Source organism: Bufo gargarizans, chromosome 6, assembly GCF_014858855.1.
Source record: "Bufo gargarizans isolate SCDJY-AF-19 chromosome 6, ASM1485885v1, whole genome shotgun sequence".
Classification (NCBI taxonomy): domain Eukaryota; kingdom Metazoa; phylum Chordata; class Amphibia; order Anura; family Bufonidae; genus Bufo; species Bufo gargarizans.
Window position 1 is genome coordinate 340957254 of NC_058085.1, and position 23704 is coordinate 340980957.

Genomic DNA, 23704 nt, shown 5'->3' on the forward strand with positions numbered 1-23704 from the left:
ACTCAGGAGAAGTTGGGGAATGTGTTTTGGGGTGTCATTTTACATATACCCATGCTGGGTGAGATAAATATCTTGGTCAAATGCCAACTTTGTATAAAAAAATTGCAAAAGTTGTCTTTTGCCAAGATATTTCTCTCACCCAGCATGGGTATATGTAAAATGACACCCCAAAACACATTCCCCAACTTCTCCTGAGTACGGCGATACCAGATGTGTGACACTTTTTTGCATCCTAGGTGGGCAAAGGGACCCACATTCCAAAGTGCACCTTTCGGATTTCACCGGTCATTTTTTACAGATTTTGATTGCAAACTACTTCTCACGCATATGGGCCCCTAAAATGCCAACGCAGTATAACTACCCCACAAGTGACCCCATTTTGGAAAGAAGACACCCCAATGTATTTTGTGATGGGCATAGTGAGTTCATGGAAGTTTTTATTTTTTGTCACAAGTTAGTGGAATATGAGACTTTGTAAGGAAAAAAAAAATAATTATCATTTTCCGCTAACTTGTGACAAAAAATAAAAAATTCTAGGAACTCGCCATGCCACTCACGGAATACCTTGGGGTGTCTTCTTTCCAAAATGGGGTCACTTGTGGCGTAGTTATACTGCCCTGGCAATTTAGGGGCCCATATGTGTGAGCAGTAGTTTGCAATCAAAATGTGTAAAAAATGGCCTGCGAAATCCGAAAGGTGCTCTTTGGAATGTGTGCCCCTTTGCCCACCTTGGCTGCAAAAAAGTGTCACACATGTGGTATCGCCGTACTCAGGAGAAGTTGGGGAATGTGTTTTGGGGTGTCATTTTACATATACCCATGCTGGGTGAGATAAATATCTTGGTCAAATGCCAACTTTGTATAAAAAATGGGAAAAGTTGTCTTTTGCCAAGATATTTCTCTCACCCAGCATGGGTATATGTAAAATGACACCCCAAAACACATTCCCCAACTTCTCCTGAGTACGGTGATACCAGATGTGTGACACTTTTTTGCAGCCTAGGTGGGCAAAGGGACCCACATTCCAAAGAGCACCCTTCGGATTTCACCGGTCATCTTTTACAGATTTTGATTGCAAACTACTTCTCACGCATATGGGCACCTAAAATGCCAACGCAGTATAACTACCCAACAAGTGACCCCATTTTGGAAAGAAGACACCCCAAGGTATTTTGAGATGGGCATAGTGAGTTCATGGAAGTTTTTAGTTTTTGTCACAAGTTAGTGGAATATGAGACTTTGTAAGAAAAAATAAAAATAAATAAATAAATCATCATTTTCCGCTAACTTGTGACAAAAAATAAAAAGTTCTATGAACTCACTATGCCCATCAGCGAATACCTTAGGGTGTCTACTTTCCAAAATGGGGTCATTTGTGGGGGGTTTCTACTGTCTGGGCATTGTAGAACCTCAGGAAACGTGACAGGTGCTCAGAAAGTCAGAGCTGCTTCAAAATGCGGAAATTCACATTTTTGTACTATGGTTTGTAAACGCTATAACTTTTACCCAAACCATTTTTTTTTTTTTGCCCAAACATTTTTTTTTTTTATCAAAGACATGTAGAACAATAAATTTAGTGAAAAATGTATATATGGATGTCGTTTTTTTTGCAAAATTTTGCAGCTGAAAGTGACAAATTTAATTTTTTTGCAAAAAAATCGTTAGATTTCGATTATTAACAAATAAAGTAAAAATGTCAGCAGCAATGAAATACCACCAAATGAAAGCTCTATTAGTGAGAAGAAAAGGAGGTAAAATTCATTTGGGTGGTAAGTTGCATGGTCGAGCAATAAACGGTGAAAGTAGTGTAGTGCAGAAGTGTAAAAAGTGGCCTGGTCATTAAGGGGGTTTCAGCTAGCGGGGTTGAAGTGGTTAAGGACTATTGTTGTGTGTGGCAGCAGCAATTTATTAGCCACTGCTGACATCAGCAACATTATCTATGGTATAACTCCTGTGTGACGTTTCCACATCCCAAATACCTTTTTTATTTTTTTTTCCGCATACACTTACAAATCCTACACTACTGTACGTGTGACATACTTTCAAGAATATATAACATTTTATATGAAGAAGGCAAGCAGTAAGGGACAGGGAAGTGGCCGTGATGCTGATGGTGCACGCAGAGGCCGTGGCCCTGGACGCATTGAAACTGTGCCTGCTGCCAGAGCACAAGAAAAACAATCATCCACAATACCTAGCTTCATGTCCCAGTTTGCATGGCAGTGCAGGACAACGCTCTCGAAGTCAGGTGGTCGGTTGGATTGCAGCAGATAATGCTTCCAGTCTCAGTAGCCAAGAGTCTGGTCAACACAATCCACACCCTGATTCTCCTTCCTCCCACCATGGAGAGTCTTGCCAACACTCGGATATTCCGAGGAGCTCTTTTCAGCGCCATTCCTTCATTTGGGCCTCTCGACAAGCCTGCTTGAAGAGGGACATGAGATCTTGTGCCCTGATTCCCAAACTCTTGAACATCCACAGTCACAAAAAAGATGATGGTGGGGAACGGCAATTAGTGTTTCACAAGGTGGTTGATGATGATAAGACACAGTTGCTAATAAGTCAACCGCAATTAGTGTCTCAAGAGGTTGATGATGAGGATGAGACACAGTTGTCAATAACTGAGGTTGTTGTTAGGTCAACAAGTCAGGAGGATGAGCAGAGTGAGGAAGTGGAAGAGGAGGTGGTGGACCATGAAGTCACTGACCCATCCTGGGAAGGTGGCAAGCCGATCAAGGACAGCAGTACAGAGGGGTAGGGATCTGCAGCACCACAACATGCTGGAGGAGGCAGTGGGGTGGCAAAAGGGAGAAGGCCACACCAAACAGGCCCGAAACTGTTCCCCAGAGCACACCCTTGCGGAAATCTCCCTTGCCAAGGGGTAGGTGTTCCGCACTCTGTCGCTTTTTTGAGGAAAGTGCGGATGACAAAAGAATTGTAATTTGCAACCTGTACCATACAAAAATTAGGAGGGGTGTGAACACTAGCAACCTCACCACCACAACATGGCATCAAAGAACTGTAATAGGTGGGCCGAACGCCTGGGTCCACAATCTGTATCTGCGGGTCACACCACTGCCTCCTCTTCCCCTGTGTTATGTGCTGGCCAATCCCCTGTCGAAGGCGCAGGCCCGGATGCCTCCTGCCCTGCACCTGGACCTTTACAAGCACCATCAGCGACCACATCCACTTCCGTGTCCCAGCGCAGCGTACAAATGTCCTTACTCCAGGCATTTGAACGCAAGCGCAAATACCCAGCCACCAACCCACAGGCCATAGCACTAAATGCGCAACTTTCCAAATTACTGGCCCTGGAAATGTTGCCATTTAGGCTTGTGAACACTGAGGCCTTCCAACAGCCTGATGTCGGTGGCCATCCCTCTTTACTTACTCCCCAGCCGTCACTATTTTTCACGGTGTGCCGTGCCCGCCTTACACCAGCAAGTGTCTCGAATCATCACCTGTGCACTGACCAACGAAGGTCCACTTAATCACTGACACATGGACACGTGCTTTCGGCCAGGGACCCTACATTTCCCTGATGGCACACTGGGTGAACGTTGTGGAGGCTGGGAGCGAGTTGTACCCTGGGATGGCACAGGTGCTACCGACGCCAAGGATTGCGAGCCCTAATTCCATCAGCGTTTCCGCCACCACCTAAGTTAACGGCTCCAACCCCCACTTCTCCTCCTCCGCCTCCTCCTCCACCTCCACCTCAGAATTATCCTCAGACCTTTTCCTGTGAACCAGGCACCCTCCCCTCTTCAGAGCAAGGGGGGCCTGGTTTAATGCTTGGGTTCTCCAATTGACTTCCATTGTGCTCGGACCCGAGCATCCCAAGGTGTTCGACCCGAACACCCGAGCACTTTGGTGGTACTCGATCAACACTACTTTTATCTCTGATCTCCTGACCTCATAAACAATCAATATAGCTAAACTCTTATCAAAGCGATTCGAGTATGGTTTAAATTTGTATTTATGAGGTCAGGAGATCAGAGATAAGGTTTCACATTTGCCATCAGCTGACGGGACTGAGAAGTTATACTCTGCAAAAAGACTAATTTTTCACCCACTGTATCTCAAAAATGGCTGAAAAATTTTACTAAACGCCAACTTAAAAAATGATTTTAGCCCATAATGAGTAAAATTCCATAAAGGTGTCCATAGCCTTTAAAGAACATGGACCTGCAGAGAATTCCCCCCCCAATGAGTCTTAATGTGAAATAGTAGGGGATGCGTTATCACTTGCAGCTGTGCCCCCTCCTGCCTTGGCTGTAGGGCTGCAACGAGTACTCGATTAAATCGAGTGATTCGACACAAAAAAATCCTTGATGCAAATTTTTTGCATCGAGGATTCGTTTGTGTCACGTGACCACGGAGCGGGCCCGCAATGATCTTGGAATACTCAGCTTTCCAGCAGGGGTCTCTGGACACTTCACAGCACGTTAATTGTCCCGAGCTGCACTGACCTTATGACGTACACACGATGTGCCCTGACGCGCTGTGTGATGTCAGTGCCAGAGCAGCACGGAACGATGGAGTGTTGGCGGCACCCCTGCTGGAAACATGCGTTGGTGACACCGAGGGGGTGGGGGCGCGACTAAGGCTGGGCGCCCGGAGTGCACAGCGTCATAGCAACCAATGACGCTATGCACTCCGGGTGGAGGAGGAGGAGGGCAGGCTGGGCTTTCACGGACTGTGCGTCTGTGGTTTAACTGAAGTGTGGCCAGACCTTAGGGGCGATATGGCACAAGGGGAGCAGATATTATGACACAAGGGGGAGAGAGATGATGGCACAAGGGGGAGAGAGATGATGGCACAAGCGGCGAGAAATGATGGCACAAGGGGGGAAAGATAATGGCATAAGAGGGAAGAGACGATGGCACAAGGGGGGAGAGACGATGGCACAAGGGGAGAGGAGCTGATGGCACTGGGTGGGGAGAGCTGAAGGCACTGGGTGGGGAAGAGCTGATGACACTGGGGTGGGGAAGAGCTGAAGGCACTGGGGTGGGGAAGAGCTGATGGTTCTGGGGTGGGAGAGAGCTGATGGCACTTGGGTGGGGGAGAGCTGATGGCACTTGGGTGGGGGAGAGCTGATGGCACTGGGGTGGGAGAGAGCTGATGGCACTTGGGTGGGGGAGAGCTGATGGCACTGGGGTGGGGGAGAGCTGATGGCACTGGGGTGGGGGAGAGCTGATGGCACTGAGTGGGGAGAGCTAAAGGCACTGGGGGAGTGGAGCTGATGGCACTGGGTAGGGAGAGCTGAAAGCACTGGGGTGGAGAAGATCTGATGGCACTGGGTGGGGAGAGCTGAAGGCACTGGGGGAGTGGAGGTGAAGGCACTGGGGGAGTGGAGCTGATGGCACTGGGGTGGGGGAGAGCTGATGGCACTGGGGTGGGGGAGAGCTAATGGCACTGGGGTGGGAGAGAGCTGATGGCACTGGGGAGTGGAGCTGAAGGCACTGGGGTGGGGGAAAGCTTAAGGCACTGGGGAAATGGAGCTGATGGCACTGGGGGGAACTGATACACTTGGGCACAGGGGAAACAAAGGGTGTTGGGGACAGATAGCAGGGGGTAGGATGAGTTTTTATAAAAGAAAACAGTCTATTAATAAATTTTTTCTTATTAGAGTGTTCGATTAATCGTAAAAATAATCGGTAGCTGCAGTCCTACTTGGCTGCACTATTTAATATATCACTCTGCCTACTAGTACAGCTTGTAAGGGTGCACTCACACGCAGAAATTTCCGCGACTGAAAATCAGCCTTATTCACCTGAACGGGGATTGCAAAAATACATGTGCTTGAAACCCTATTCAATCCTAAAGGTCCCATCAACTGGTTGACCTGCTACAAACGTCTGAACCTCACATGACAAGGCCCTCTGCCCATCTAAGGCTACTTTCACATCTGTGTTTTTGCTGGATCCGTCATGGATCAGCAAAAATGCTTCCATCATGATAATACAACTGTCTGCACCTTTTATTGTCTCTAAAATAGCCTGACGGATCTATCTCTAAAACTATTGTAAGTCAATGGGAGACGGATCCGTTTTCTTTTGTGTCAAAGAAAACGGATCCATCTCCATTGACTTACATTGTGTGTCATGACGGATCCATCTTGCTTCACACTCCAGGACGCACTCAGAAATGCTGCTGCAGCACTTTTGTGTGCGTTATTGGAAAGCAATGAATGGAACGGAAAGCATTCTGGTGCACTCCGTTCCCTTCAGTTCAGTTTTGTCCCCATTGACAATGAATGGGGATAAAACTATAGCGTTTTTCTCAGCTATTGAGATCATATGACGGATCTCAATATTGGAAAGAGAAACCTCAGATGTGAAAGTAGCCTAACTTTGCAACCTATGACATGAGTTGTGGTAAAGCAAATCTTTGACCACGTGGCGCACTACTGGCTTGCGTGAATACTCACGAAAAGTGTCACATTCTGTCTTCACAAAATCAAAAACAATTAGCCCCTTAAGGTGGATTTACACAGCCCGATTTTCGGGCAGAATATCGGAATGAACGTTCGCAGGAATCTGCCCATCTACATGTGCCGTCGATGACTTGATGAACAAGCGAAACTATTGTTCATTGAGTGATCCTGTAGTTCGTGCAGGCACATTAATCAGCGTTCCTGGGCAGCAGATTGTGCTTTCTAAGCAGAGATCCGCTGCCCAGAAACAATGATTCTGTATGGGGACGAGGGATCGCAGTGGCAATCCCTCGTTGTCATACTATGAAGAAGATGTAAATGCAGTGGTCTTCTTCACGGAACGAGCAGCTGACTGTCAGGAAAGAATGTTTCCTTCCTGACAATCGGCTGTGACATCATGCGGTGTAAACCCGCCCTTAGCGGGAGACTGAAAAAACCTTGAGAATGAACCCCAAAAATGCTTCCAAATTTAATCCTCCTAAAACATAACCCACACACCCTGAAGATAGAGGTCATACCACCATCATGTCTCCCAGACCTCTTACTCCAAACCCCCTTGGTGTCCCACACATCAGTAATGGCTATATTGGCCAAGCCATAAGATTTTTCATAGACTTTAAAAGAAAACAAGCCGAAGAGTTAGTCACCAGCAGCCAATTCCTCAGTCACTGATCCAGTTTATCTTGTAAATGCATGCACCTGAAATTCTGGCCTCCTCACATTCCCGGGTGACGGACTGCTGCCGCCGGACCATTCTACTCCCAATCCCATCATAAAAACGATAAAAGTTTCCCCGGTGTCAGCTGCAGGTGGGAGGACGCGGTGCTACTTCTCATCGTAACTAACAATTGTTCATAACGAATGGCAGCTCATGCAGCATCGAGGAGATTGAATATAGTCTGTGTGGGAGGAAGATTGCTGCAGAGGCTGCGGAAAGACACCTATTCCAGGATCATCCAGGGATTAGCAGATACATACAACACCCGGCTAACACCCTATAATGCACACATGTGTCACATCCAAAGGGGTGACAAGCAGAAACCCGATCTGTCACAATCAGTAGGATTATACTAGTACACGGCGATTAAATGGACTGAGGAGCACGCGGCTTGTGCCCGTAGGCGGTTATGCAATACTCACATCTGAGGCTACTTTCACACTGGCGTTTTGGTTTCCGTTTGTGAGATCCGTTCAGGGCTTTCACAAGCGGTCCAAAACGGATCAGTTTTGCCCTTAATGCATTCTGACTGGATAAGGATCCGCTCAGAATGCATCAGTTTGGCTCCGTTCCATCTCCGTTCCGCTCTGGAGGCCGACACCAAAACGCTGCTTGCAGCGTTTTGGTGTCCGTCTGACAAAACTGAGCCAAACGTCCTGATCAGACCAGATCCGTCCTGACACACAATGTAAGGGTCCATTCACACGTCCGTTTTTTCTTTCCTGATCTGTTCCGTTTTTTCAGGAACAGATCAGGACCAGATCTGGACCCATTCATTTTCAATGGGTCCTGGAAAAAATCGGACAGCACAATGTGTGCTGTCCGTTTCCGTTGTTCCGTTCCGCATGTCCGTTTAAATATAAAACATGTCCTATTCTTGTCCTGAAAAATCGGATCCTGGTACAATACAAAGTCAATGGATCCGCAAAAAACGGATGACATTCGGATGTCATTCCGTATGTCATCCGTTTTTTGCGGATTCCGTTCCTGGAAACACATAACAAATTTTTTTTTTTTTTTTTTTTTTTTTTTTTTTTCAATTTTTTTTCAAAGAAATCCAAACAACTTTATTTGATAATTGAAATGTATACATGTTCCCGTTTTTTGCGGATCCGCAAAAAACGGATGACATACGGATGACATACGGAAACATTTTCAGGAACAACGGATCCGCAAAAAACGGACCGTTTTTCAGGATGAAAAAAAACAGGACGTGTGAATGGACCCTAACTCAATGGGGACGGATCCGTTTTCACTGACACAATCTGGCACAATAAAAAAAACTGATCCATCCCCCATTGACTTTTAATAGTATTCAAGACATCCGTTTTGGCTATGGTAAAGATAATACAAACGGATCCGTTCTGTGTAACATTTTCTTTTTATTGAAAATTTTGTATTAGGCATAATAATTTCTTATGTCAATACATTTATAATTTTTAAGTTATATAAACAGTGGTCAGTGTTATAATACGAACATATCCGTGTAAACCACTTGTAACAGATTATGAACATATCCTTCAGCTAGCATGAGTAAATATCAATTCGACTTAAGAATCTCTTTATTTCTGAGTCAGTAAAGGACGTGAGTCTTTATTAGTGACCTCATTATTCTGGAGTATGTACTCTAAATAAAAACAGATTAATAACTTCTGAACACAACTTATTTCCGGGTTATAGGAGATCAAGGGCCTTATTAACACAGTTATAATATGGCGAATAAACCAAAGGACAAAAGGCACAAAAACCCCATACGTTATGTGTGAGATAACACATCTTATAAGTGTAGGAAAATTATAAGTGTTATATGCCATTTCAGCTTGTCTAACCAAAACAACAGGGGGGAAGGTAAGAGTAAACTGAGGGCCAGGGGGGGTATCAGGGCTCAATATAAAAGCTTGACATAACTATATTTATGTTCCAAGTCTAAAGGATTTATAGAAACTTTACGATGAAATCGCTTTTGATAAACGAATTCCATCTATCCCAAGTCGTGTGATAGTGATGTAACCTGTCTTCTCTTAGAAGTCTCGATTTCTCTAGATTGTGGAGTAGGTGCATTTCCCTCAGCCAGTCTTGAATTGAAGGGGGTGACTTCTCCTTCCATAATCTAGGGATTATGAGTTTGGCAGCATTAAGTATGTGAAGCGTGAGGGGATGTTTAATGTCAGAGGAGCGATGATCAAAGATGCTAAAGAAGAGCAATTTAGGTGGTATTTCAGTATGTGTATCAAAGATGTGACCTAAAATATCCGTAACATTTTTCCAGAACAATTTCATACATTTACATGTCAGCCAAATATGTGAAAGTGTACCCCGTTCATCTTCACATCTCCAGCACAAGGGGGATACGCTTGGGAACATTCTCTGCAGTAAAACTGGGGTCCTATACCATCTTGATACTAGTTTGAAATGCATCTCTTGGATTTTAGGCGATACAGATTTTGATCTAGCATTCAAAATTATATCTCTAGTTTCTACTTCGTTAAAAGTAATCCCTAGCTCAGAAGACCATTTGGAGAGATAGGAGGGAGGGAGGTCAGAGTGGTTTATTACGCTATATATGGTTGAGATCGGTCTCTTGACTGGAGAGCCGGAATTGATATGTTTTTGGATGGGTGTCATAGGTATGGAGAGAGAGCTGTAGGCCTCAGAACTTAACATGCAACTTTTAAAATGCATATACTCTTTATCTGTGAAACCTAGGTCCGGAAAAATTATGTTAAGGTCATCTTTTGAGATAAATGTGGGTCCACTGAAAAGGTTCATGATAGGAGAATTATATAGTTCTGAGATGCCTGAGACTTTTTCTTTAACTATTCTCAGTCTAGCTGGGATCAATGCGCCTATTGGAGTAATCGCACAGTATGCAGGTGAAAAGCTAATCCGTTTATTTAACCTATGCCAGATTTTCAAGGACGTCATAGTTATAAGATCTGTAATTTTGGGTTGAGGAGATCTGGCGGATTCTTTGGTCTTCCACAAAAGTAAATGTGGGTTGGGAGGAAGAGTTTCTTTTTCTAAATCATGCCATAATTTCCTGTCCGGCCTGACTGTCCATTCTAATAATTTCGTAATATGAACCGACATATGGTATTTGTGAAAATCTGGGACTGCTAAGCCTCCTCTAGTTTTGGGTCTAATTATTGTGTCATAGGATAGTCTACTGTGTTTTGATCTCCATATAAAGCCCATGATTTTCTTCCTAAGGGTGGTGTAGAATTGTTTAGGAACGTCAATTGGTAATGCTTGGAGGGTATATAATATTTTGGGTAGGGAAATCATTTTAATTGCGCTAATCCTCCCAAACCAAGATATAAAAAGATTCTCCCATTCCTTGAAGTCTGCATCTAGTTTCGTTAGAAGGGGGAGGAAGTTCAATTGATATAATTCAGTAATTTGTCTGCTGATGTTAATGCCTAGATACTTGAAGGAGGTAGGAGCCGGTTTTAAAGGGGAACTCGAAATAACTTCTTGCCAATCTTTCTGGGGGACGGATACATTGTAAATTTCAGATTTTTGCCAATTTATTTTGAAGTTGGATATAATACTGAAATCTTCCAATTCCTGTATTAATGCAGACACTCCAATTCTCGGGTTGGTAACCATAAAGAGGGTATCATCCGCATAAGCGGCTATTTTCTGATGCACCTTTGATGTTTCAATACCTTGTATTAAAGGGTTAATCCTAATTTTAGTTAGTAGAGGCTCCAAGGACAAAACAAAGAGGATGGGAGAGAGAGGGCAGCCTTGTCTCGTGCCATTGGAGATTAGAAATGTGTCTGAGACTGAGTCATTAACTCTTACCGCAGCTGATGGACAAACGGATCCGTTCTGAACGGATGCATGCGGTTGTATTATCTGAATGGATGAGTTTGTGCGAAAGTAGCCTGACATGTATTTATATAAAAGTTACCGCATTCTGAAAAAGTTGGGAGCTCACCATTAGGGCAGTTGTGACGCCCTGCACACGGACATTTACCCAGCTAGAAGTTAAATCTGTCTTAAAATATTATTTTCACTGCCTAAGAGCTCATGCACACGAACGTGTATTTTGTCCGCATCCGATCAGCATTTTTAGCGGGTCAGATGCGGACCCATTCACTTCAATTGGGCCACAAAAGATATGGACAGCATGCGATCCGTTTGTCCGTTCCGTGGCATCTGCACAAATATATAACATGCTCTATACTTGTCCACAATATGGACAAGGGTAGGACTGTTCTGTTATGCGCCGGACATTCCGTTCCGCAAAGTGCTGACCGCAAAAAAAAAGGCTACGATCATGTGCATGCACAAAGACGCTGCCCGGCTGTTGCCGTATTGTGGCCCGCATACGGCAGGTCCGCAATACACAGGCACCGGCTGTGTGCATCCCGCACCACGGCTCGCGGAGCCATTCACTTTAATGGGTCCGCAATCCGGGAGATGCGGAACGGAGGCACGGAACGGAAGCCCGCAGAAGCACTACAGAGTGCTTCCGTGGGTTCTCTGTCCGTGCCTTCGCACTGCAAAAAAGTAGTGCATGTACTACTTTTTTGCGCTGCGGACAGATCACGGACACATTCAAGTTAAATGGGTCTGGATACGTCTGCGGCCGCCGCACGGATGTTGCCGTGCATTGGGGACGGAACGGCCAGCACACGGTCGTGTGCATGAGCCCTTAGAAGAAACAACATCCAGGCTATGTGTGTGGACACACAGCTTTCCAAGAAACGGATACTGTCATGCTCTTGGCCACAAAATTGGAGCATGGACCCATTGAAGTCAATGGTTCCAAAAACACAAAAAAACAAAAACAGATGCATCACAGATGTCACACAGAGTTTTGAGGAGCACAAAATCATGTGAAAGTGCCCTAAGGGTGACCATCGTGCCATAATCGCCCTATGAGGGCCCTGCCCTTAAAAGACTTTACTTTTCACCAATATTTCACACAGTGACCTCACAAATGACTGACCTATTTCATCTTTACTTTTACCTTGCACAGATTATAAATTACACAATGTCTTCTTCTCTATTCTTGACTAAATTCTGCTGATTTCCGGTTATCAGGGAGCAGTGCATTGTGGGAGCTCAGATGACACAGTTGTGTCTTGAGGGGCCGGTGATCAGAAAAAGTGTTTTTTGGGGGGGCTTTTTTTTTTACATCATTCATTCTGGGGTATAAATAATGTAAATTTTACTCTAGTGGTCGTAATGATGGTGGTGATACCAAATATGTATTTTCAATTTTTTATTTAATACTTTTGCAGAATAGCATTAGGTACACAGGCTCAAAACTTATTTATTAAGCCCGGCTGACTCTCTCTAAAACAACTAAGGTGCCATGGCTTCTACTGCGCTACCGCCAATGCCAGCTGTTGCTGTGCCAATAAGTATAGTGTAGTGCCAAATTGTCTAGTGTAGTGCATTATAGTACAATGTAGTGCAATTATAGTACAATGTAGTGCCATTATAGCACAGTGCCGTAATAGTACAGTATAATACCATAATGGTAACGTGTAGTGTCGCAATAGTACAGTGCAGTACAGTGTAGGGCCATAATAATATAGTGTAGTGCCGTAATAATATAGTGCAGGGCCATTATAGTACAGTGTAGTGCCATAATAGTATAGCGTAGTGCCAAAATGGTAAAATGTAGTGCCGTAATCGTACAGTGCAGTGCCATAGAAGTACAGTGTAATACTATAATAGTATAGTGTGGTGCCATAATACTACAATGTAGTGGCATAAAAGTAGAGTGTAGTACTATAATAGTCTAGTGTAGTGCCGTAATAGTACAGTGTAGTACCATAATGGTAAAGTGTAGTGACGTAATAGTATAGTGGTTTTGGAAGCAACTGGCTGTCCTTAAATAGGCAGCTGGGCTCAGAAGCCATGTCTCTGTGTTGGGATCTGGATGCCTTGTGTCTGGATAAAGGCTTGCTACCTGTTTGGCGTGAAAACAGGTTGGTGCTGCTATCAGCAAGGACTCTTTGAGGCAGAGTTACCACATGGTGTGAATTACCACCAACATCGCAAGGTGACTTTTTGTTTGAATATGACTGATTGCTTTGTCACTTGCCTAAAGTGTGAATAAAACACTGAACTGTTTGATCCAAAGAACTTGTTGCGTCCGCTAATCCTGTCTACCAGAGCGAGTCCCCACAATATATACATACATGCAAATTAGACATCTGTCAGCTGTCCACGCTGTGATCCTCTGGACTTATTCCAGGCTGACTGCTCACAATTAGTGAGGATTTTGCATCTGATACACTATAGCATTAGCGTCTGTATCTGAATGCTAATTCCTCGTTTGGGGTAGATTCATGCACTTTAAAAAATTAAAGAGAAACTCCGACAGAGACAGCAAAAAATGTTTTATAGACAGGATCACTGCACTACCAAAAAAATGAAAATGTCTGCCCCCATGTCCTGCAATACTTGTGCACAAGAGGCCTAAAACACACATGTGGCCATAGAGCACACAACTGTCCACTTACATCTGACCCCTAAAATTAAGGAAATGCTTGAAAAGGGTTATCATTTCTACACTGTTCACTCAATTTACAATTTCGATGTCCACTGTGGTGGACAGGTCAAATATAACTTGGTCTATAAAAGAATCAAAATGGTGGCTCACTCCAAACGGGATATAGGAACAGGTGCTGCTAGCCCAGTTAGAGGGACACCCACCCTCTTGGTAGAATCAAAAATGCAAACTATAGTGATGGGCGAGCACACTTCATTTGGCAATTTGATAAAATTTTATTAAATCACACAATAGTAATATACACGTGTATAGCAGGAGAATATAAAATAATATAAAACAATGTGGTAAAGTGCACTAAAATCCAATAAAAACCAAGTGCAAAGTATGTATTTCATATAAACTAACACCACCACATATGTCTGGCAAAGTCCACAAGGTGTTACAATTGCTGTCGGAATAGTTCCTAATTCGTACAGTAATCAACTGGTTAATTGTGCTAATGTTGATTAAAATCCCATAGCGATAAGTCCATATAGATGAAGATATATGTCCCAAACGTTTGCTATGTATATGTTCAGAGACTTGAATATTCCAAAGATCGTTGAGGAATCAGTCTCTTGATTAATATGTTCCAATAGACATTAGTGGTTTTTGGCACATGTATTATAATCGATATATTGATAGCTTGTTGCTTATACTTAGGTCCTCTTACCTTCCTCGACGTTTCTAGCGAGGGTCGGGTGGCGCGGGACAGTGCCAGCGTCTCACCGCTTACCCTTCTGGCCGGCTTACCCGAGATGTCGCGGGAATTCGGACGAGACTTCCGTGTATGTTTGTTTCGTCCGTGCTTTTCGCTCTTCCGGCTTGGTACAGAGGAAGGGATTTTTTCGGTCTGTGAGTCTTGATGCCGATTATGTTTCGACTGTCCTTTGAGTTCAGTTTTCTCAGCGTGGCCACGCTTGTAACTGCAGAGGTGCTTTTTACAGGTATCCGATCCGGCCCAGACGCTTTTCGGGAATTAGCCTTCCCTTCATCAGTGGTATCGAGACACCTGTTTGCCTCCGCCTTTTATTTCCAAATAAGCACCAAAATTGTGGAGAACTGGATTTCCATCTAGAGTAAGGGATTTTTCTTATGCGTTTTTCATGCGTTTTTTCGATACATGTGCGTTTTTTCTCCTATATATTTCTTTCACCCTCGTGAACATGTGGTATAAACAAATTTGTTATTTATAATTGTCTTGCGGAGTTACGTCGTTTTCAATTTTGTGGTCACACAAGTATACTATCATGGCAAGAAATGGTTATATTTTAACATCCTATTTCAATAGCTATTCTTCGTGCAAACTATAGTATACAGAGTACTGAACATTTTAACAATAAAAATATTTCAACAATCAAAATTTTTTTTTGAAGATTGTTAAAAATGTTTTTAAAAGAAATTTGAAAATCGAGGATAGATTCGTGATGAATGTTTTAAAATGTCTTTCTAACTTTTAACGGTGTACCCATGTATTTAAATATCTTATTGTAGATAATTTTGATCAATAAGTTGTATGCGTGGCATATGAGCCAAACGGATTTGTTGATGTCCATGAGGTTGAGTGGGACACTGGTTGAGTTGGGACACTCATGAACATCAACAAATCCGTTTGGCTCATATGCCACGCATACAACTTATTGATCAAAATTATCTACAATAAGATATTTAAATACATGGGTACACCGTTAAAAGTTAGAAAGACATTTTAAAACATTCATCACGAATCTATCCTCGATTTTCAAATTTCTTTTAAAAACATTTTTAACAATCTTAATAAAATGTTTAAATTTTTTTTATTGTTGAAATATTTTTATTGTTAAAATGTTCATAAGTACTCTGTATACTATAGTTTGCACGAAGAATAGCTATTGAAATAGGATGTTAAAATATAACCATTTCTTGCCATGATAGTATACTTGTGTGACCACAAAATTGAAAACGACGTAACTCTGCAAGACAATTATAAATAACAAATTTGTTTATACCACATGTTCACAAGGGTGAAAGGAATATATAGGAGAAAAAACGCACATGTATCGAATAAACGCATGAAAAACGCATGCACAAAAACGCATGAGAAAATCCCTTACTCTAGATGGAAATCCAGTTCTCCACAATTTTGGTGCTTATTTGGAAATAAAAGGCGGAGGCAAACAGGTGTCTCGATACCACTGATGAAGGGAAGGCTAATTCCCGAAAAGCGTCTGGGCCGGATCGGATACCTGTAAAAAGCACCTCTGCAGTTACAAGCGTGGCCACGCTGAGAAAACTGAACTCAAAGGACAGTCGAAACATAATCGGCACCAAGACTCACAGACTGAAAAAATCCCTTCCTCTGTACCAAGCCGGAAGAGCGAAAAGCACGGACGAAACAAACATACACGGAAGTCTCGTCCGAATTCCCGCAACATCTCGGGTAAGCCGGCCAGAAGGGTAAGCGGTGAGACGCTGGCACTGTCCCGCGCCACCCGACCCTCGCTAGAAACATCGAGGAAGGTAAGAGGACCTAAGTATAAGCAACAAGCTATCAATATATCGATTATAATACATGTGCCAAAAACCACTAATGTCTATTGGAACATATTAATCAAGAGACTGATTCCTCAACGATCTTTGGAATATTCAAGTCTCTGAACATATACATAGCAAACGTTTGGGACATATATCTTCATCTATACGGACTTATCTCTATGGGATTTTAATCAACATTAGCACAATTAACCAGTTGATTACTGTACGAATTAGGAACTATTCCGACAGCAATTGTAACACCTTGTGGACTTTGCCAGACATATGTGGTGGTGTTAGTTTATATGAAATACATACTTTGCACTTGGTTTTTATTGGATTTTAGTGTACTTTACCACATTGTTTTATATTATTTTATATTCTCATGCTATACACGTGTATATTACTATTGTGTGATTTAATTAAATTTTATCAAATTGCCAAATGAAGTGTGCTCGCCCATCACTATAGTTTGCATAACTTGGTCTATGTCCAAATGTTTTGGCTTGGGCCCTGACACCCAATGAAATGCTTAGCAATGTAAAGATACCATCCCATTACCTCTACCTGCTTCCATACATACCGCCATCTGCCAGACCATACAGAAAGGGGCGTGCTTGGTATTTCTGGGGCTGGGGGACCTAATCGAAGACATTTTTTGTTTAGTTAAACACAATATTTACCCACCAGACTAGAACCAGGCTGAACCTTTCTTTTTGATATTAGTGTATAGTGTGTGCCACAGTGCCCCAATATCAATATGAACGGTTATGTAGAGCCTGGTACTAGTCTACTGCCCGTGTGCAGCACAGAGGAGCAACAGACTAGTACTAAGGCACCATTAATTAAGGCAAAAGAAGCAGAAGGCTGGATTTTAAAATCCAAAATCCCAATTACATTGGCCAAGGATCAGGTCAATTATCTAGAACGAATATGCGAAAGCTCGTTCTCGGTAACTGGTCATATAATTATCAGAAGTTCTGACTGGACTAGATGACTACTTACAGGTACTAATGAAGTGCTACACAGACCAAAGAGACCTTCCTTCAAGGAAGAACCCTCTCTCTCTGGTGGACCTGTCACGTCCATGCATTATACCGACATAACATTGATTTAAATGAAAAATGTGTAATGCTGACAATTTCCTCATAGATCACAGATCATCACTGGGGTCCAGGTGGCAGAACATCTTGCAATCAGTAGGGACCAAGAGGGACGACCCCTGAAGCAAGTGGTGAAGGTGTTGGCACAAAAGTTAAAAAGTCACAAATGTTACAAAACTGTGCTTGCTACTCTTGATCTTAGCCTAAAGTCTGGGAATCGATGCAAATCTGCACTTGCAACAAAATTTGCTAATATGGGTCAAGTAATCCAGGATGACTACTAATTCCGTTTTTAAAATAAAGGCACAAGAGGCAGAAGACCATATTTTAAATCCCAATTACAATTGTCCGAGGATCAGGTCAATTATCGCGTACGAACATGCAGAAACTCATTCTCAATAACTGGTCTGTTTAAATGGCCGCCGATCAACCAACAAAGGAGCAAAAAGCTTGCTTATTGAATGATCACATCTCTAATGCGGCGCCTAAAATCGTCATTTGATGGTAGCACATAGCCCTGTGTAAAGACTGGATGTGATGCCGACAATATGCAACTGAATGGGGAACAAACTATCGTAATAACGATCATTCGCTCCCCCCATATTTATTTTACATTAATCCTTTTAAACGAGCCCCCATCACCTTGAATACTGTCAATTGGTGCTTTACCCTTGTAACAGTTGCCATTTCTGGTAGGCTAAAGGCATTTTACTGTATTTGCAGCATTATTGATGTTACTATCAGTCGTAACTATGTTCCCATGTACTGAATACATTCATTGAGCAATCTCTTACTTGGTAGTGTGGAATATGATGATGCTGTCTGATTCACTTCCTCTGTCCACCCTTGGCCAAGTGTAATACAGAAGTAGATCGCCGGTGACCAGAGCCGTCCCAACATGATTATCTAAAAATAAAAATAAAAAGAAAGAATAAAAAATCCTGAACAACTGACACATTCATATAAATATCAGAAGTTCTGATTGGGCTAGACGGCAACTTACAGGTACTAATGAAGGGCTACCTTTCCCAAAGAAACACTCTATGGTGGACCTGTCACGGCCATGCGTTATACAGACAAGACATTGATTTAAATCGGGGATGCCCAACCTGCTCCCAGCATGCCTGGACAGCCTACAGGGCATGCTGGGAGTTGTAGTTTTTCAAAAGCTGGAGGGCCGCAGGTTGAGCATCCCTGATTTAAATGAAAAATGTGCAATTCTTCTTTTCTTCTGCGGGAGTGCTGCAGGGGAACTCAACACTTGCTGACAATATCCCTCACAGATTATAGATGATCACTGGGGTCAAGGTGTTAAGACACCTTGTAATCAGCTTATCAGTGGGGACAAAAGGGTACGACTCCTGAAGCAAGCAGCAAGGGTGTTGGCAAAAGCTAAAAAGTCACAAATGTTGTTGCAAAACTGCACTTGCTACACTTGATCTGAGAAGCGATGCAGAAATGCAACAAAATTTGTGATTTTTCCATACCAGAAAACTGGTGCAGAGCTATAGTACTGAACCCAGTTGAATATCTCTGGTCACATTAACAGTAAATATGAGAAATCTAATGGGTTGCAATGGGCCTCACCCCTGGTCTAGTAGTGATTTATACCACAAAGCAGAGAAGCAGTATAAGACATAACATTTTGGAGCCAAACATTTTGGATCTGTGGTTTTTGTAGAATCGTCTTGGAGAATCGTCTACGTTCAGTGCTCAAAATATCACATGACGCCAACAGAACATATGACACAAAAAATCTCTTTAGTGCGAGGACTAGCCTCTTGTTCATGTGCCTTGGTGGATATAATATCAGCCAATGGTGACAGGTGTTGGCGCTTTCTCGGTTGGAATCTGCGCTGCTTGGAGCACAGCAGGAGATATAGCGAGCGAGCACCGAGACCAGAAGATACAGCGCACGCACAAGAAGACAGGGTTAGATGAGCTGTTTAGACTTGTCAATCCAGGGGAAGAGGGGAGGAACTGAAGCTGAAGGGTGTAACAAACTGGTACTCTGAGTGCTTTGGACGGCTCCTTGGTGCTCCAGTAAGGTCACATGCACATGAAGAAAAATGCATTTTTCTCAGCAACAGAGCGATGAACTGTCATATTCAGGGCAAATTCTTTTATCAGCATGACCAACCAGTGGCGTACATAGAGAATTAAGGGCCCCATAGCAAGGATTAAACCAGGCCCCCCACACAGGAAAGAAGGGTTTCTGCCTAAACCCTTTTCAATGACCCTTGGGCAATTTTTCCACTGCCTCAGTTGCTAAAAGTTGTTCCTTTAGAGCAGGTATGCTCAACCTGCAGCCCTCCAGCTGTTGTAAAACTACAACTCCCACAATGCCCTGCTGTAGGCTGATAGCTGTAGGCCAGGGATGCTCAACCTGCGGCCCTCCAGCTGTTGTAAAACTACAACTCCCACAATGCCCTGCTATAGGCTGATAGCTGTAGGCTGTTCATGCTGGGAGTTGTAGTTTTGCAACAGCTGGAGGGCCACAGGTTGAGCATGCCTGCTTTAGAGGGTAGAGTCATGACCAAGTTTTAATTTCCAGTAGAAGAGGGGATGATCCTAATTGGCCCCCTTCTTGCCCTGGGCCCCATAGCAGTCGCATGGTCTGCCACAATGGTAGTTACTGTGACCAACCCTACCAAGCTGTATGCCTAGTTAAATAGGGTTGATCATGTTGACAGATGCACTTTTTTAATAAAAAGTCCCATGGTGCCTTGCAGCGCTGGGGTCCAAGGTTCGAATCCGACCAAGGGCAACATCTGCATGCAGTTTGTATGTTCTCCCCGTGTGGGTTTCCTCCGGTTTCCCCCCACACTCCAAAGACATACTGATAGGGAACTTAGATTGTGAGCTCCATTGGAGACAGTTGGATGCTAATGTCTGCGTAATATAGTAGCGCTATATAAGTGCATTAAATAAATAAATAAATAGCAGTGAATGGAGAGGACACCATGCATATGGTCAGCATGGTCTCCGTTCACGACAGGGCCCCTCTTTTGACAAAAGAGCATGTCCCAACGATGAGATCCACACCGAAATTTATGTTGATGTAATTAAATATAATAAAACGTCAAATTACAGACCTAAACTCCATGTCATAGTCATAGTTTACAGCTACACCCTGCTGTGCTATGTGGAGTCGTATACAATGGCTGGCTATGGGAGTACTCAGACAGTTCATAAATGCAGCAGGTGCAGGAATAGTATCTACTGTAAAAAAAATTTAGTCTGCATTTTAACCCCCATGCTCAGAGACATGCTGATTTCTTAAAGCAACAGTTGAAATGATTGCCTAGCGGCGGGACAAAAGACACATACAAATGCGCTCTTGCAGCTGGCACTTTAATTCTTGCTGTGATCCACCAGGAATAATGAAGTAGCTGTTCTCTTGATAAAATGTTTCACATTCACACAGTCTGGGCTTGTTGCGGGTGACAGATAACAAATCCACTCTGTCCTCCTAACGGCATAATTACTGTGTGAGCTGTTGTCTCCGAGCCTTGGATCTACAGTATATATAATTAAAGGGGTTTTTTTTGCACCAATTCAGGGTGATCTTTTCCCCCCAATTTGCATATTTACAGGGTCAAATAGTGACAACCACTCAAAAGATTTTAAGGTTGTCACAACCCTTCCCATTGTTACGAGAAGAAATAAATAGTAGCGCTGAATTGAAAGTCATCCGTTAAGGGCTCATGCACATGAACAGATTTTTTTCCATGTTCGTTCCAAAAAAAACTAACGGAAATGACTGTGTGCATTCCGTGTCCATATGTCCGCATGGCCGTTCCACAAAAAAATAGAACATGCCCTATCATTGTCTACATTACGGACAAGGATAGTGCTGTTCTATTAGGGGCCAGCCCTTCTGTTCCGCAAAAGGCAGAATGCCCATGGCCGGTATCCGTATTTAGCAGATCCGCATGACCGCAACGGTCATGTGCATGAGCCCTTAGCACTATGTCATTTAAAGGGCTAAGTCATTTCTTAAAAATCTGTAGATGAAATTGATTTTTCTGACATACAGCCTTACAATCCTCCAAATAGACAAATATGGAGAACACGTACAGCACACGTCCGTGAAACACTGACGTGTGAATGAGGCTTAAGCCATCACTAGCTGATTGGTTTGGCCACAACACCCCGCTGATAAGCTGGTCTGTGTAGCTCACAGCCCAGCAACAATGTCAACGAAGATACACAGCACCATCAACATTGTACTTCAAACCTAAAAGTGGCCCCATGTTGTAGGTGGGTCCAAATTGACAGAAGGCGGGGGAACAGAAGTAGGCAGAGCCAGCAATACCAGCATGCAGAACACTATACCACCCCAGCAGAGCCAAATACCACAGCGCAGCACACAACACTGCCACCTGCGCCACAGTATTCAACTGAGGATGACGATACAGTTCAATTCATAAGGGCACCTGCGGCCGCTGGCCAGGGGCATAGAAGAGAATCAGATCGTTATGTACCCGGCTGGTGGATGTAAAGAGAGCTTGGGTGGCCACCAAAGGCATCGGCCCACCTGGAAATTTCCCTGTAGGGTCTATGCCCAATTCGCCCCTGGTCTGCACAGAGAAAACTGCAGCTTTCACTATATGGTTCCAATTGTTGAGTAAGACTCTTCCATTCAAGCAAATGGGTCAGCGAGAAAAATGCACAGCACATAGACGCTCATCTAAATACAGCCTTATTCATTGCGTGCAAACATAACTTGCAAAAAAAAATAATTTTTTTTTTAACATGGACCAAGAATCGGAACAATAAATTATCAGAAATAAACATTTGTAGGAAAAGCCATCTCTGATAACTGCCTCGGAGAAATAAAAGCTGCTATGTCCTAATGTTTCATTACGGGAGATGATTCTCATGACGTGATAATGGCATCCGCTTTTACATATTGCAAATAACGGAAAATGACAGTGCTAGCGGCCTAATTACATGTGTCAGTGTATAACATGACTATTATGTGTGCGCAGTAGAGCCATTGATATGCTAATGTGGCTGCGTATGCCATTTGTATACCATGAGGGGGCAATTACTCTAATATTGTAAACCAGCCTAAAAGGGTGCTTCAAGAAAAATCTCCTCCATAGACATTGATAAATAAGTTACTTCAGTGCTGAATTCTGAAGATTAAAAAGGAAAAGATGGCTACACTGAAGAGGCTGCTAATTGACTACTTAAAGGGCACGTCTCAGCAGGATCAACTCTATTAAACCAGGTATACTGCCTGAAAGGTTTGATCCTGATGATTAAAATGATACCCGTCTTGTGAAAATCGGTTGCAGAGTTCCTGAGAAAAAAAAGACTTTAATTATGCAGGCAAATGAGGGCTTCAGTACACCAAGGGGCGGGGCCTAGCCCAACGGTGACCTCAGCTCCTCAGCATTTTGGTGCTGGCCACACCCCTCAGCCCATTGATGCCCTAATCTGCATGAATAATAAAAGCCTTTTTTTCTCAGGAACGCTGCAACCGATTTTCACAAAACAGGTATCATTTTAATCAGCAGGATCAACCCTATCAGGCAGTACGCCTGGTTTAATAGGTTTCATCCTATTGAAAGAGCTCTTTAAATATGACTTCCTGATAGAGGAGCAGAGAGCAGCGCAGGACTATGGAGGAGTATGTTCTATTATAGGGGAACTCCGTGTTGTATTCTACTCTTGAGAAAAGAAAAGCTGTGTTTCTACTGACTGCTATTGGGAAAAAGACATTTTATTTTACTTTTAGACAGTTCTATTAATCTACCCCTCTATTTTTATCTGTTTAGGCAGAACAACCCATCAAGTCTTAGCTCAGGTTGCCTGGCAACCGCTTCGCTTCCTGTCCACTTTTGAAGTACATGCAGTCAGCATAGTTGCCAAAAGTCCTGAATTTTTAGAGATAATCCTGGCAAATTTAGCTAGTCCTGGCACAAAAATGAGCATGACTTATGTGTTCAAGCTGGGTTTAGGCCTGTCCAAGAATGGACTTTAATGCCCCAAATTTACCAAAATAAGTGAGTTACATGTACTAAAGCGATAACTAATGTTAGGAATGGTTGTGCTTACAAGAGATATTGCAAGCTACGCGATAGGGACATCCTGCAGCTAATGAAAATGGACTTTAACAATGATTTAAGACGTCTTTTCATACTGTATCATCTTGTACTAACGTTCTACTGCTCTTTAATGCCTTAAGAAAAGTAGATGAATCAAAAAGGATATAAATTACAAACATATAAAACCGTAAAAGCATCAGAACTGAGATCAAATGATCTGTGCTAATTACATGAAGATTTATTCCCTAAAATTCCACCTCCTGAAAACAGTGTTTTAATCAGAGAGTATCACATAGGAAGATTTTAGGTCTTTAAACCTCAAGGATTTGCACCATCTTAAAGAAATGAGATGCATAAATGG

At 43.1% G+C, this 23704-nt stretch overlaps 1 protein-coding gene across 2 annotated transcripts in view; it reads right to left on the minus strand.

The window, feature by feature from the left end:
• LOC122940097 (receptor-type tyrosine-protein phosphatase epsilon) overlaps window positions 1–23704 on the minus strand; it is a 214584-nt gene that overhangs the window by 88288 nt on the left and 102592 nt on the right. For both annotated transcript variants that reach the window (XM_044296443.1, XM_044296445.1), the window contains exon 2: window positions 18079–18190. In XM_044296443.1, coding sequence (XP_044152378.1) covers window positions 18079–18190 — 112 coding nt within the window. The remainder of the gene's footprint in view (window positions 1–18078; window positions 18191–23704) is intronic.